This window comes from Neovison vison, chromosome 2 (assembly GCF_020171115.1).
Source record: "Neovison vison isolate M4711 chromosome 2, ASM_NN_V1, whole genome shotgun sequence".
In the NCBI taxonomy this organism is placed as follows: Eukaryota; Metazoa; Chordata; class Mammalia; order Carnivora; family Mustelidae; genus Neogale; species Neogale vison.
Window position 1 is genome coordinate 31,440,303 of NC_058092.1, and position 15,771 is coordinate 31,456,073.

At 52.8% G+C, this 15,771-nt stretch overlaps 1 protein-coding gene across 1 annotated transcript in view; it reads right to left on the minus strand.

Moving 5' to 3' along the window:
- Positions 1-8,156: 8,156 nt before the first annotated feature.
- The window catches only part of RIMS3 (regulating synaptic membrane exocytosis 3), a 40,319-nt gene continuing 32,704 nt past the window's right edge, over positions 8,157-15,771 (minus strand). The window contains exon 8 of the mRNA XM_044237939.1: positions 8,157-14,277. Coding sequence (XP_044093874.1) covers positions 14,065-14,277 — 213 coding nt within the window. The 3' untranslated portion in view covers positions 8,157-14,064. The remainder of the gene's footprint in view (positions 14,278-15,771) is intronic.

The following is a 15,771-nucleotide window of genomic DNA, read 5'->3' on the forward strand; positions in this document are numbered from 1 at the left end:
AGGACAAAGGGGTGTTCAGAAAGGCTATTGGGGCAAAGAAGACTGTCAGGATATTGAAGGCCTGGTTACTATCAAGCCAAGGCCACTTTCCCTCTAATGAGGCATTAACATAAAGACAATTGGGAGTCTCCTGGTGGAATGTGACATTCCTGCTATCAAACGTCCTTGTTAGTGAGATTTAGGTTTTGAAAGAAATTTAACTTTATTTACCTTTCCTTCTACCTCCGTCTCCTTCGGTTTTCTATGGAGGGGAGGGTGACGTTAGGGCTTGAGGAACTGAGTTATGTGTCTTTGGAAATTGGGCTATTGATAAGGTAACTTCTTTGTTGTAAATCTCAAGGACATTTGTAAACCAAGAGAGACTCCTGCCTTGCAGGACTGTGATCTCTGCAAGATAACCATTTGCTCTTCCTTAGGGCAGTCAGGGGTGCCTGTGAAATGTCACACATATTACCAAGGGGAGTGGGTGGAGAGGGGGTGCAAGGCGCCAGCCCCTGCTCCATTCTCAGCCAGCCTCCTACTCCCTCATCAATAGGACAGGATTCGCTGATAAAGCAGAGGTTCCCATCCAAGGTGGGAGGCTTAGTAACCCTATAAGAACCTGCTTCTGTGCTGAATCAGAGAAATGAAAATATGTGTATATTTTAATAAATCCATTTTAATACTGGGAACCAGGAAAGGATTTTCTTCCTGGACCAGAAATGATTAGGAATCCCTGAAAGCCAGAAGTAGATCAGCTCACAGGGACATAGCAGTGACCGGTGAGTATGCAAGAATTCCCAACATTGGAGGAATTCAGAATTCTAAAATCATGAAAGATTTTAGAATTCAAAGACAGAAGGGATGTTTGTGGCTGCTGTCATTACACCCCTGTCCCCTTACACGCCCGTCCCCTTTCCCAATGTAGTCATTTAATGAAAAGAGCACCAGGTGCCCGGTTTCTGGGTCTAGATTGTTCCAACGCTGTATGGCCCTGGGCAATTGTCTACCCTTATCTGGACCTATAGTTTCTTCTTCCTTAAAATGGAGCTAAAAATGGCCTGTGAATTTCTAATGGGACAGAGTGAGACAGGTGTGGGAACACATAAAGCAACCACCAGAGGGAAGTTCTAAACTCTCCTCGACTGCTGCTCCAGGGCCTTCCTCCCCCGGCCTCCTCCACCCCCATACCCAGGCCTGGGGGTGAGCTCAGGTGTTGCCCAGTGAGTCAAAACCAAAAGCCGGAGGACTCACCAACTGCGCCACCTGGGCGACCCTGGGATTGTTTTTAAGAGCTCTGGATTGGTTTCTGTCCAAACCGTGTCCCTGACGGACTGTTGGGTGGTTTTGAACAACCCTCCGGGCCTTTGTTTCTTCATTTATAAGATGGAGAAAGCTGTACTCGAGGCTCTCAGAAGTATCCTCCGAGTCAAAATGTTGTAGAACCTTGGACTCTCTTTTTTTTTTTTTTTTTAAGATTTTATTTATTTATTTATTTGACAGAGAGAGATCACAAGTAGGCAGAGAGGCAGGCAGAGAGAGAGAGGAGGAAGCAGGCTCCCTGTCGAGCAGAGAGCCCGATGCGGGACTCGATCCCAGGACCCTGAGATCATGACCCGAGCCGAAGGCAGCGGCCCAACCCACTGAGCCACCCAGGCGCCCCACCTTGGACTCTCTTTTAATGGAATCAAGCACAGAGAGAATGCAGAACAGGGAACCCATCACACAGACCCTCATTTCTCAACTGAGAGCCGTGCAGAAGCGGCTGCCTGGCCTCGCTCCCGCTCAGCGTCCTCTTCACCACATTTCTCCAGCCCCAGCCGGGCTTTTGGCCCCCTCCCTGCCTCCCTCTTGTCCTGCCTCTTGTCCTCATGACTTCCCCATCTCTCGGCCCTGGGCCTGCCTCGGTTACCAGTTCCTCAAACCTACCTGGTGTTCTTCCCACCTCATGCCCAGACCGCCTGCCTGCTCTTACCGGTATCAACTCTTCCCACCTCCCTGCCTGGGGCCCCTCCACCCCTGCACCCCTGCCCGCCACCCGCTTCTCCCACCCCCTGCCTTCCTCCTCTCCCTCTCCCTCGCATCCGCCACCCCTTCCGACTTGCCGTGCTCTTCTCCCACACCTCCCCCTTCACTACCCCAGCCCCTCCTCCTCATCCTGCTGCTGCTTCCACCTGCACCGGCCTTGGGGCCAGATAGCCCCCCCCCCACCGCTCCTGCTAGGACATCTACCCCAACCAGCCCTCACCCGGCCTGAAGATTCCACACGCCATTGTGGAGGCCTCGTGTCCCTCCCAGTGGGGCCCCTGGCCCAGCCTAGAACTCCTGGGAAAGCGGTACCCAGCGTCCTGGTGACCCAGTAGACATGGGGGACTCTGGGTGGTGACCAGCAAGCCTACAACCAGGACGGCCACCTCCCTCGGGGAAGGGTCTCTTTCCCAAGATGGGGGAGCTCAGCTACCCCCGTGTCCTGGTTATTGCTGCTGAGACTAGCACGTGCCTCCATTTCCGCTCCCTACATCACAGACGAATGGGGATCTTACTATTGTACATAATAACACTCCACAGGGAGTAAAGCTTGGGGCAGATTCCTGAATCCTGATGATCCTTGTCCATCTCAACATGTAAGTCAGGGACACTGACTCACACACACGGACACACGCTGTGTGCACCGGTAGGCCCAGGTCACCACAACCCTGCGCAGAGATCAGGAGGGAGTACGAGGTGGCTTTGACCTGATCTAGTATCAATGGAACGTTCTGAGATGTTCTGCTTTCCAGCTCTTATAAAACCTTCTGAAAAACTTGGTCCTGACCGCTCAGTTCATTTCTGTATCACGTTGATCAGCTGAGGTCTACGGGGTCATAGAACACATCTCCCCTGGAATGAGGAGCCTTTTTTTTTTTTTTTTTTTTTTTAGCATCAGGATCAGAGGACTGAGTTAATCATGCTTTTATCCCTGGTCTGAGTGAGGCCTCTCTTTTGTTCTATTTATCCACTTCCATTTTTCACTTCTTCTCTCCTGAGGAAAACACTACTCAAAATATTTTGACATGTATGTGTATGCATTCTCACAAAATCTGTGGTGTTATTTTGTGAGCCGTATTTTTAATTTTCCTACATGTTTATGAGCTAGACTCCATTCTGTGGACTTTCACCCAGCTCTCTCTTTTCAAGATGTGCCTCCATGTGTGTGTCACCTCTAACTGCCACACGGTGTCCTTCCGAGCGTTTTTTCCATTTCCCCAGGGACAGCTGCACACCTAGGAGCTCTGACTCTCCACCACAAGGGACACTTCCAAACCAAACATCTGACTCCCTGCCCACATGTGACACTATGGGAGAGTTCTTGGGGACAGGTGCCCAGCACTGGAGGCACTGAGTTAAAGTGTCTAATCTTCCTTCATTCACATGCAAGTGTTATTGTTGGGAAGAGAAATTGTTCATTAAATATGTCCTTAAGGTGAGTTCAGCAGCTCCCTCTGGGCCATTCTATGCCCAAGACCTAGGAAGTAAAATAGTTTTATCAAACCTGCAAGATAGGGATGCCTGAGTGGCTCAGATGGTTAAGCACCTGCTTTTGGCTCAGGTCATGATCTCCAGGTACTGGGATGGAGCTCTGCATCAGTATCCCTGCTCAGCCGGGAGTCTGCCTCTCCCTCTCCTCCTGCTTGTGCTCTCTCTGCCTCTCTCTTTCTCTCTCTCTTGCAAATGAATTTTTTAAAAAACCTACAAGATAATTTTGGCCTTTTATAACCAGCCTATATTTTACAAATTTTCCTGGATCTCAGTGGTGGTTCTTTATCAGTTTCTGGAGTTTTGAGGCGAGTACACACACCTATTACCCAAGGCTGTAGACTCTCTTCTTGACCACCAGCACCAGCCAACACTAGCGAAGGGGTCAGCATCTCCTGTCAGGCTTTATTTATAAAGGGCCTGCACGTTGGACATCTTCTGCAACCTCTTTACAATCTGTTCTTCTAATTATTAGTATTACCAATTTCAGTAGTTACTGTTCTAGACCATAAAGCCTCACACTTTCAGCAGCTACCGGGATCTTTAGTAAGTTCCTTTTTCCTTGGGGCAGGTTGCTTTTCCTGTGTCCCTTATCCCTGTCTCATTGTTGGCCAGTCTTGAAGGGCACCCCCCCGCTTTGTAATTATCCTCTTATGTTACCTGAGTCTATGGCCAAACCGTGAAGATGCAGGATTGGTGATGGCCGAGCTGGAGAAGAATAAGGGGCGCCTACCCTCAGAGAGACCATGGCTGGAGTTTCCTGGGTAACTTCCTTCCAGGTGCACCTTCTCATCTGTATCCCAGGAACACCCAGAATAATCCTCTCTGACCACAAAGGCCTTCCCACCCTGAGAATGCACCTCTGAGGGAAGCTGTGGTCTTCTCAGATGGCTCTTACCCTGGAATTTGCAAAGTAGCATTGCTATATATATATGCCCATGTAGCCACGACCACATCCAGATGTGGTCTCTGTGATCTTTGGCACTCAATACCACCCACCCCAAATCCTCAGGAAACACGGAGTGCCCTTTTTGTCCTTATCGGCTATTCTCGTGTGGGCTAGAATTTCATATAACAGCATTTACCCTTCCATGTCTGGTTTCTTCCTTTCAGGATTTGTTTCCGCCACCCGTCCATGTTGTTTTGTATCAGTAGAGCGTCCTATTTAGTGCTGAGTGGGATCCCATTATATTTATATACCAAATTGTTTTTCCATTGCCTTCTTTGCTAGGTATGACCGTTTTCAGTCTACTGCCTCACAACTCCAAACCAGCCCCTCATTACCTGCTCTGGGAGAGCGGGCTAGCCCCTTGAAGCAATTCTCCGTGGCAGCGAGAGCGATACCGAACTGTGTCAGTAGATGGCGCTGGAGGGACACTGCAGGAGGAAGCCGCCTTCCCTGGCTCCCGTCGCTTCTGTTCGCCTCATCTCTGAGACTGCTGCAGAGAGGAATGCATGGGGACATCCTGACCACTGCATTGCCCCAGCTCGGCATCCAGAGCACACAATGCCTGTAAGCCCACAGCCTCCAGTCTAGCCCAGTGCTCACCTTGCTACACCCTCCCATCGTGGAGGGGAGCTTATTATTGTACATAATAACAAACCTCCAGCATCACATGCCCTGCTGGTGAGCAGGACACTGAGTCCCCTGTATTGCTGGTGGCCCTCCAGACACGGGTCCATGCATCCCAGGCCTTCACCACTCTGTCTGCCAGTAGGTTCCCAACTCGACTCCCCCAGGGCACAGTCGCTACTAGTCTCTGCCGCCAGTGCCCCAGAGGGATGTTTGCTACTGATCTGTAGCAAACAGAGACCAAAGAGACCAAGGGCCACGCGTGACACATTTTTCAAGGTTTGACTACCAGCTTGGGAGAGGGCCCCTTCCAATTTGTTTCCTCCTTGGATACTCTTCTGCCTTAGAATATACTCTGTAGAGCTCTCTAGGGTTACTCCAACTGCTGAGATAATTTTTTAAATTTAATTTTCCTTGTTCACTTGACCGTATGGTTTCCATATTTGGATGGGCCCCTGAGAGATATGTGAGACATTTGTATTGTTTCAAAGTTTTGGGTATTATGAATAAAGCTGCCATGAACATTTTTGTCTTTCGATGGCCATATGTTGTCATTTTTCCTGATAAACACCTAGAAGTGGAATTGCTGGGTCACATGGTGAGCATATAAGAAATTTAGAAGAAATTGCCAAACCATTTTCCAGACTGGTTGTACCATTTTGCATTTCCAGCCAAGATGCTGCTCCCAACCCTCCCAGCACTTGACACTGTCAGTCTTTAATCTGAGCTGTTCTACTGGGTGTTCAGCTCCCTGATGAATTACGTTGACGAGTGAATGTCTTTTCATATGCCAGTTGGCAATCTGTGTATCTTCTTTTGTGATGCATCTGTTCCAATCTTTTGCTCATTTTTCCTCTGGTTCTCTTACCAAGTTGTCATCTTATTAGGAGTCTTAATGGTATCTTTTTCTTTTTTTTTTTTTTTTAAGATTTTATTTATTTATTTGACAGAGAGAGATCACTAGTAGGCAGAGAGGCAGATGGGAGGTGGGAGGGAAGCAGGCTCCATCCCAGGACCCTGAGATCATGACCTGAGCCAAAGGCAGAGGCCCAACCCACTAAGCCACCCACTGGCCCCTTAATGGTATCTTTCCAAGAGGTTTCAGTTTGGATGAGGTCCAATTTATCTTTTTATTTCAAGGTTACTGTTTTTTATGTTCTAAGAAACTACTGCTTACCATAAAGTTGTAAAGACATTTTTCTCTACATTTTCTTCTAGGAGTTTTATAATTTTAACTTTTATATTTAGGTCTATGACCCACTTTGAGTTAGTTTTGTGTATAATGAGAAGTAAGGGTCAAGGTTTGTATTTTTCCATTCAAATATCCAGTTGTTGAAGCACCATTTGTTGAAAATATATTTTTTTAAGATTTTATTTATTTATTTGACAGACAGAGATCACAAGTAGGCAGAGAGAGAGGAGGAAGCAGGCTCCCCGCCGAGCAGAGAGCCCGACGTGGGGCTCAATCCCGGGACCCTGAGGTCATGACCTGAGCCGAAGGCAGAGGCTTTAACCCACTGAGCTACCCAGGTGCCCCGAAAAGATTTTTTAATCACTCAGGCACCTTTGTCAAAAGTCAGTTGGCGATGAGTAAGTCTGTTTTTGTACACTGTTCTGTTCCACTGGTCTATGGGTCCGTCCTTCTGCCAATACTGTTGTTACTTCATAGTAAGTCTTACTATCAGGTAACATAACTCTTCCAACTTGGCTCTTATTTTTTAGAATTGCTTTAGCTATGCAAGTTCTTTTGCATTTCCAATAAATTTTAGCCTCAGCATGTCAATTTCTCCAGAAAGCCTGTTGGGATTTTTACCGAATGTGCAATGAGTCTAGCAGTAAATGTGGGGAGAATTGACATCTTCACAATATTGGGTCTTTCAATGCATGAACATGGTATGATTTACCCTCCATATATTTAGTCTATAACTTCTCTCACTCTGCATCTGTCTGGCCATTCTTCTCCATCATATCTCGCTTTGACAAGAGCCAAGAAAACTTTTCCACTTTTAAAGACCCAAGTGATTTGACTGGCCCCACCCAAGATAACCCAGAGAGCAGAGTGGAAAAGTAAAAGACAGGGACGCCTGGGTGGCTCAGTTGGTTGGACGACTGCCTTCGGCTCAGGGCGTGATCCTGGAGTCCCGGGATCGAGTCCCACATCAGGCTCCCAGCTCCATGGGGAGTCTGCTTCACTCTCTGACCTTCTCCTCGCTCATGCTCTCTCTCACTGTCTCTCTCTCTCAAATAAATAAATAAAATCTTTAAAAAAAAAAAATCTTAAAAAAAAAAAAAGAAAAGTAAAAGACAGAAGCCTGGGAAACATTAGAGCTCACAGAGCGAGTCTGGTTTCATAAGCCTCTCTCAAGAGAGGGTGCCCCTGACACTGAAAGGCCAAGAGCTAGAGCCCAAGCACTTGGGGGACCCTTGGGGAAGAGGATGCCAGCTTTCCCCTGGCAAGCATGTGACATTGGGACACTTCCTTTATCTATCTTCTGTCCCTGCAGACCCAGACCTAGGACAAGGGCACTGCCCAGAAGTGATTAAATGTTAACACACCTGTCTGTCCCCGAGACAGGGAGAGGAAGGGGTGCCCCAGGGGTCTAGGACTGCTGGAGTTCACAGCGCCGGAGGTCAACTGCATGTTTACTGCTTGTGTCAGATGTGGCTGATGTAAACAAGACTGCCCAAGAGCTCCTGGACCTGAGCTCTCCGGAAGAAACGCACGAGGGGTCAAAAGCGGTGGCCTTAGCTCCATCTTACCTTCCCTTCTGTTTGACCCTGGGCATTCCTTGTGAAGTCTGTGGAAATAGAAGGCTTCGAAGGCCTGGAAGCAGGAACTGTGGGACAGCTGGGAAGCCACCTGGCCCCATCAGATTCCACAGCCCATGCACATCAGTGTGGCAACAGAGTCCCCGCGTAGGACCTGGAGGCCCTGGTCAGACCTTCCTGAGGCCTTTTCCTGAGATGTCCTGCCCTTTCCTGCCTTTGTGCCTTGGTGTCCTCCTCCTCCTCCTGGTTTTAGTCACCCGGAACCCTGTTTTCTCTCTCCTCAGAATTAAGAACCATCTTCAGAAAGCAACACAAGAAACCATTTTCAAACTGACTTTAATTTTTTTTTTTTTTTTTTTTTTTTGCTGCCCAAATATTGTACATGCAGAAGCCATGTGAAGAATTTTCTCCTCGAGGGAATTGGCAAGAATGTTGTCGGAAACAGCCGGCAGTCCTCCCCAGCCGTCCACCTGCCACCTAGGAGCCACAGCAAGTTTGGAAAGATGCTGCACATAGAAAATGTAGAGAGCGCAGATATAAAAGGCTAATTGCTTCTTATCTAAACAGTGTGCTTGTCAGTCCCTATCAGCTATCTCTCTCTTTGCAGGATGCATTTGGAAATTCTAAAAAAGGGGTTCCTGCCTCCTGTGAGTTTACATCCTAAAGGAGTGGATAGAATAATCAGGCCAACTTTTCCTAAGGAGGCAGCCACTCTGCCTGAGGTGAGGTCTGCTGAGAGATTCTGGAGAGAGGAGTGGTTTCGAGAAGCAAAATACTTTGATGGGGAAGGAGTGCCCTCGCTCCTCCCATCAGAGAGCATTGCCTTCAACATCCTCAGGTGTTCCACTCGCCCACGGATGTCATTCTAGAAGCAGAGAGGAGGATGGACCCAGTCTCATCTGCCGGTGGGGGTACTGACCTACGCAGGCCGCGGCTGAGGTGGTCACATCACACCAGCCTCTTGAAAAGTGTCCATTGTAGACAACCCTTAAGTGTTTCCAGTCGTTACACAAGAAGAAAGGAGGGAGAGCAAACCACGAGGAGGTGGAAGCAGAGTCTGTTAGGATTCCGAGTTCCTGTCAGAGGCAGCATCTGGGCAGGGACGGATGAGGACCTACATCCGGTCGGGGTACCAGGGGCCGGACGAAACCAGCCCTTGGACCCAGGCGTACCAGGCTGGAAACCCTCCTCGGCTCCAGATCAGACTTTAAGGCCTGGAGGGAACCAGGGAACCACTAGCAAATGCTGACTTTGCAGATGAAGAAGCTGAGGCCCAGACAAGTGAGGAGTCTTGTACAAGGTCATGATTTGGGACAAAACTATATAGAACAACCTTTGTTTGATGCCCTGTAACCAGCTGTCCAGGCCATCGATCCAGGGGGTGGGGTGGGGCGGGGGACAGATGCTCTGTGGCCCCTGGATTCCCAGGGCCCATTTCTTTAGCCAAACTCTCTGGAACCCAGTCCCAGAGACCCTTCCTGACATCGGTGTGAACTCTGGCCCCTGGGCCTTACTGGCTAAGTTTCCAACTAGAGCCCTGGAAGGTTCCTCCAGAGCAGTAACGCACTTTTCTCAACAAGCCCTCACCCCAAGCTAGTCTAGGCCCCTGACAGATTTCAGTTTCTCTTACTGGTGTGGTTTTCCTCACAGGCACAGCCAGGCTGGGCCCACAAAAGCCCGAGCTCGGGGTTGGGGAGGGGGGAGAAGGAGTTGCTTTGCTACATGGAAAGATTAAGCCCTTTGTCAGAGAACAAGGTCCCGCCATCAGGCATGCCAACACCGAGGCCGCATCTGTGCGACCTCACCAGCAGGGCTGGCGCCTGGGGAGACCAAGTTGCTCTCTTTGGCATCACCGACATTGCTCTGAGATGCTCAGGCACTCTCAAAATCAGCCGTTCCCAGCCAGACCAGCCCGCCGCCCCTCCGCCAGGCGCCACCAGGCCTCCCCTGACTGGGCAGGGCTCCCCTGCCTTCCGTCAGGAGTGTTCGGTTTTGCCCCATCCTCTTCTGACCTGAGTGAAAAGCAGACTGGAGGAAGGAGGCAGGGGAGACACGCCCGTCTCCTCCCTCTTCGTGCGATGAAAGAGAATCCAGGACAGGAAGCAGCGTGTTCGAGAGCCTCTTTCCGTGTCAGGATCGGGGAGAAGAAAACTGCCCGGGAGGAGAGGGGCACGAAGGGAGGAGCCGGCGAGGGAGGCAGGCCTCTTCTTTTCCATCTCCTCGCCGACGCCCGCCGGCCCCGCAGAAATGCGGCGCGGGCCCACCCGGGCCTGGACGGGGCGCCCCCTCCCTCCGGCCAGGCAGGGGAGCCTCGTCGACTTCATCAAGCAAAGGCAGCCGTTTCTTGCACAGAGTTTGCACAGTGCAGGAAGCAATCAGAGAAACAGAAGAGCGGCCTTCGTGAAGCTCTGCTGCTTTCTGGGCCAAGGAGGAAAGGGAATCGGAGGCATCGGGGAGCCTCCGGGGCAGCAGGATGTGGCTCGAGAACCCTGGTGGTATGTCAGGGTTCCTGGTCCCACAGTCGAAGATTGTGCTACATTTCGTTTCCAGAGACGTACCCTTGGGAGTCTCTCTTGTCTCTAAGGGGGGAGGGGGCCGCTCTCCTCCAGGCTGGCAGTAAAGAGCTCGGGCATGCTTGCCCTGGTGGGGGTCATGCCCCTGGGAGAACCAGTGATCTCACAAGCGAAGAGCTCCCCTGGGTGCCCCTCTTTCTGGAGCCCCTGGGCTCTGCCTCACCTCGTCCCCCTGGAATGCTGGCATGCGGGGGAGAGCCTCCCAGGGAGGCTCGGCTCCTTTTGAGGGGAGAGCTGGGAGGTGGAAGAGATGGGATTAGGGAGGAGTTTCGGAGCTGGTTTTTCCCTGAAGGATCAAATCCCTCTTGTCCAACTAGACTTGGCCCCATTTACCGGAGGCTGATTCATAGCAAAGGCCCTCAGATATCCCCGTAGGGAAGGAGTCTGTGAGGGAAGTGGGACGCGCTGAGCAGCAGAAACGTGAAGACAGATGCTCTGAATCATCCCTCACGGTTCCTGCCCACAAGCCCGACGCTGCTGCAGGGCCGCCCCCATCTCCACCGCATCCTCCACGAACCTGCCCTGGCAGAGGACAGGGCATGGCAAAGGGCCCCGTCCTGTCCTCTGCTCTGGGTCTCACCTGGGGGAAGCGGGCTCTGTACCTGGCCAAGCAGGGTTCCCAGGTGAGGGAGCACTCTCGGGGGTGGGTGGGGGGTACCGTGTTCCCTCCTTCCCCCACCCTCCCCTCTTCAAAGGTGCTCCCCGCCCCAGGGAAGGCCAGGCGGCACACTGTGCCCCCGCCTCTCCCGGGACAGGCTAGCTCCCAAACGGCTTCTCGGACAAGCCCCTGTATCAAGGAGGATGAGGAACAGACACCGAAACCCAGCCATTCACAGTCACATGCACACGTCAGCCTCGCGTGACCTCACCATCATGGGGGGGGGCGCAGAATCCAGGTGGGGATTCGTAACTGATTGGTGCAGAGGGTGAAAGAGGATAATTCCCTAAGGTCAACCTGGGGGGAATTACTTCCCATAGGAGAGGTGGGGTAGGAGCGGCCCAGCTCCTGGGCAGGTCTGGCGGCTAGGGACTGCAGCCAGGTCAGCACAAGTTGCCAACAGGTCAGGCCTCAGCTCCGGCTGGACCTTCTGCGTGCTAACCTGGCCCCCAAGGTGAGGGGACCGTGGCCTACAGCCACCCAGAGGCGGCTCTTTGCTGGAAGCCATCCACCTTCTCTGTCTTCCTGGACCCCTCAAGGAAGGAGGGTGATCTCCCTCCCTGATAGCCCCCATTCCCTGCTGGGAGTGGGGGGGTGGCTGCACAGTCTTGGTAGCGCCACTTGGGGCTGCATCAGCAGGTGTCTACGCGATCCTAGGACTCTTTACTAATCCCACCATTCCAGAAGTGCAGATGATGTTCACGCCATCCTGAGGGTGACTGTTCGGGAGAGGTGAACACCTCACAGACAGGACATAAAATACCCTTTTGTGAGCGCGTTTCCTCCCTCTCCCCACCCTAGGGTCAAAGAGTACAGAGCCCTTTGCCTTATTTTTAGAAACAAGAGCTAGGCGCGCATTACCCAATCCCGACAACCGGAGAGAATTTCTGCCTGAAGAGAAAAGCCGACCCAGCTGCCTCCTCCCTCTCCCTACGCCCACAACAGTCTTCATCTGTGATAAGACAAGAATGGAGGCTCTAGCAGAAGCCAGGAGCCCATTTGGTTCATTTCTTACTGCCCTTACCCACTTTCCATCTGTGGGCAGGACCAATGGGGTTTTCCTGGGAGGGAGGTTACCAGGCTCTGGCTTCGACCTGATGTGGGTCCCTACCAGGAAAGGAGGCCCTTTGGGTGGAGATGCCTTTATCTCTGGAGAACCTCCTCCCTCTCCGCTCAGAATCCGCCTCTAGGCCCATCTGTCCGGCTTTGGTTATGAATGGAGTCCAAGCACTCAGGTCCCGAGACCGCCCCACTGCTCAACTGGGTAGCTCCCCCACACCTTGGGCATGTGGGTCAGAGTCACGCAGCACTTGGGGCTGCCGTCTGGGGAAGAGGCGGAGGGGCGGTCTTCTCCATACCCTGATGCCCTCCTGCCACCTCTTTCCTCCCCACCAGACACAGACCAAAGGGCGGCCGTGTGTACCCCCTGGGCAACCTCTCACCTTTTGCCCCAGACCTGAGGAGGGAGAGGACAGATCTGGGCATTCCCAGCAGACATCTCATGGGTCCAGGCCCTGGTAGCCTCGCCCACACGGGGCCCAGCTGTCCTATGAAGTCAGGGTTTGAGGGACTTTGGGAGGCTCCAACCAGACAAGGGCAGAAAGAAAGCAGAGGCGGGTGAGGTGCAGAGAGCAGGCCGGGCCACTCTCCAGAGGGCAGCTGCGGGGCGCAAGGAGGCTAGGAGGCCGAGAGGGGAAAGTATTGCTTGTACAGAGCTGGTGACTGTGGCAGGCTAGCTGAGTCCAGAGCCAGGCTGTCCGTGAGGCTGCAAAGCTGGAGCCCAGGTGAGTCTGAGCTCCCAGACAGGGACCCTGGTCTGGAAATGAGCAAACAAAGAGAGACCCAAATGGTCAGCCTCATGCAGCTAATCCCCAAAGGTCAGACAGGAGTCTCAACACTGGCACAGACAAGGGGAGCCCCAGCCCTCCTCATTCCAGAAACAGCCCCACCCCCAGCGCTTCCTCCACAAGCCAGGCCCCACCAGGATGCACCCGGAGGAGGACAAGGCCACCCCCAGGGCCTGGAGAATACACAGGAACCTCCAGGAACCATCTGCTTTGGCAGAGTACCTTCCCCCTGAGGCCAGCCTCCAGGGCGTCAAGACCCTCCAAGTCCACACCTCCTGGGATCCACTGGGAGAGCTCCTTCGGCATGTTGGAAGCAAGGAGGCTCAGAGGAAGGCAGGAGGTGGAGAACGATGCTAAAGGGAGGTGCCTGCACTTCCCTCTAAGGGGCCTGGCCAGCCGCCCTGGGAACTAAGTCTTCCTAGCGGTGTGCTGCCGAAGCGAGGAGGCGATCTCCAAGCCCGCAGCTTCCCAGGCACGGTCTGCTTGCCGGGCCCCCAGCCAAGGCCCTAGGTAAGCATGCTCCAGGCTGCAGGTGCATTCGGTGGGAAGAGCTGCCAGAGCGCTGGGCAGGGAGGAGGGTTCCCGAGGGGCCTCAGTGTGGCCAGCTGCAGTGGGTACTACATTCCTCAAAAAAGAGCCGCGGTGCTGAGAGAAGCACAGGTGGGACACAGGACAAGGCAGAAAACAAAGTAGGGACCGCCAAGAGGCAGCCCCGACAGGGACACGTGGACTCTGCCCTGGGCACAGGACCAGGCAGGGGGGATCGGCGGCCACATCCCCCGCTTCTGCCCCTGGACTCAGGGATCCACATCCACACAACACTCCTTTGGGTTTCTTTTCAACGAGACACAGAGAGATGTGGATTTTAGCTCATGTAGTCACCAGGACTGACCGTACCCAGACAGGTGAACGGATAAAACATGGTCGCACACAGACACAGACACACAGACACACACACACACACACACACACACAAACACACGCACACACACACATACTACGATCTCCACTGCCAGCTGGGACGGGCCCAGTAGCCAAAAGGCATGCAGCAGGGCAAGGGTCCAGAAAGACACAAAGACTATGTACAGGGGAGGGGAGTGCCGTGAGGCACCCCTTCCCACACTATATCCCCGGCCTCTTCGGAGGTCCTTAGGAGCACGAGGGGCTGGTGGCACTCTCCAGGGAGGACTGGGACAGGCGCCTGGTGAGGGATCCAAGTGTAGAGTCTGCCACTGAGGATGTGGGGAAGAGTTTGTACCAGCCGGTGACCGTGGCGGTCAGGTCCAGCTCGTCCAGCATGATCTGGGCCATGCCCATGAAGCATTTGTGGTCCATGCGGCCGTAGTCTCCCCAGACGATCACCTGCCGGGGAGGGAGGGGCAGGAGACGGGGTTGCTGAGCCAACTCCCTGACTCTGGGGCTCAGTAGTGGGCCCAGGAACCTACAAGTCTCACCAGAGCACAGATGAGGCAGAGAGAGCCGGAACTAAGACTGATTTGGGGTCAACAGCTTACCGAGCACTTAAGGCGTGCCAGGCTCCAACATACGGACTTCTCTCCATTATCTCAACTGTTACAGCCATCTAGGTAAAGGTGCTGTGTATCATCATTTTAACAAAGAGGAAATGACCACTCAAAGAGGTTAATTAACTAACCCAAAGATACACAGTAATTGGTGGCAGAGCTGGGAATGGAACGTGGGTCTGACTTCCAGAGCCTCCCAGCATCTCAGATGACAGCCTTCCCCATTTAGGAACAGACTGAGAGTCCGGGACCTGAGTCAAAGCTCCTAGTCTGCTGCTGGCTCACAGTGGAGCTTGGGGAGACCCCTAGCCCTCACTGAACCTCAGCGTTCCCATCCAGAAAATGGAAGAGGGGAAGAGATTAGCTCGGTGATTTTCAAACTTGTATTTTTGTCAGTGGATCCTTTTCTCGAAATGGAATCAGAATATACATATATAGGAAAACAGACACCCAGGATCCTCCCTGCCCCCACAGAACCCTAGAGTTCTGCAGTCCTGGCCATTTAGGACCCCAAGGGCCCTTGCCACACAAGGACCCCAGCCCAGAGGAACAGCCCTGGATGAGTAGTCACACAGCCCAGACAGCCCCGGCTCAGGCCTCTCCTCTGTCCCCCATGTGTCCTCAGGTGAGGCCACCAGCCACTACCACCGACTAAAACCCAGAGAGCCACTGTCTTCGGGCCAGGCACTCGGTGAGGCCCTCCACGTGCGTCTCTCATTTACACTTCATAGTATACCGTCCACAGACCGCAACGGAGCCAAACCTTGAACCCGGGACTGAACCCAGACACCAGCCCCCACTTAGCCTCTGGCTAAGCCCCTCAGCTGCTTCATCTGTGAATGGGCGTGATGATCCCTCCCTCCCCGGACAATCACGAAGGCCACCGCCCTCTCTCAGAGTTGGGGTGGCATCACCTTGGCCAGGGTCTTCTTGGCTTTGCACATCGCTTGGTGAAACCTCAAGCGAGTCACTTCCCCTGAGACGGCAAGATGGGGAGAATCATACCTACATCGCAGCATCATGTAGAGGATGCAAGGAGGTCAGGATTAAAAAGCCCTTTGCCCAGAGCCTGGCACGGAGCTGATACGCAATAAGCATCAGGCAGAAAGAGAAGGCAGTGGTCAAATGCTGCTTCTACCTACCCACTGTGTACCCTGGGGGTGGGGCGGGGGAGCAGCGGACTTGAACTGAACACTGAACCCCTGAACTCTGGTTTCCCTGCGAATCAACCAGGGGCAAAGACCCCTGACTGGGCTGTGAAAACAAATAGGTCATGCGCATTGATGCATCTGGTACCATGCCTGACCCAGGACACATCCTACACAAAAGAGAT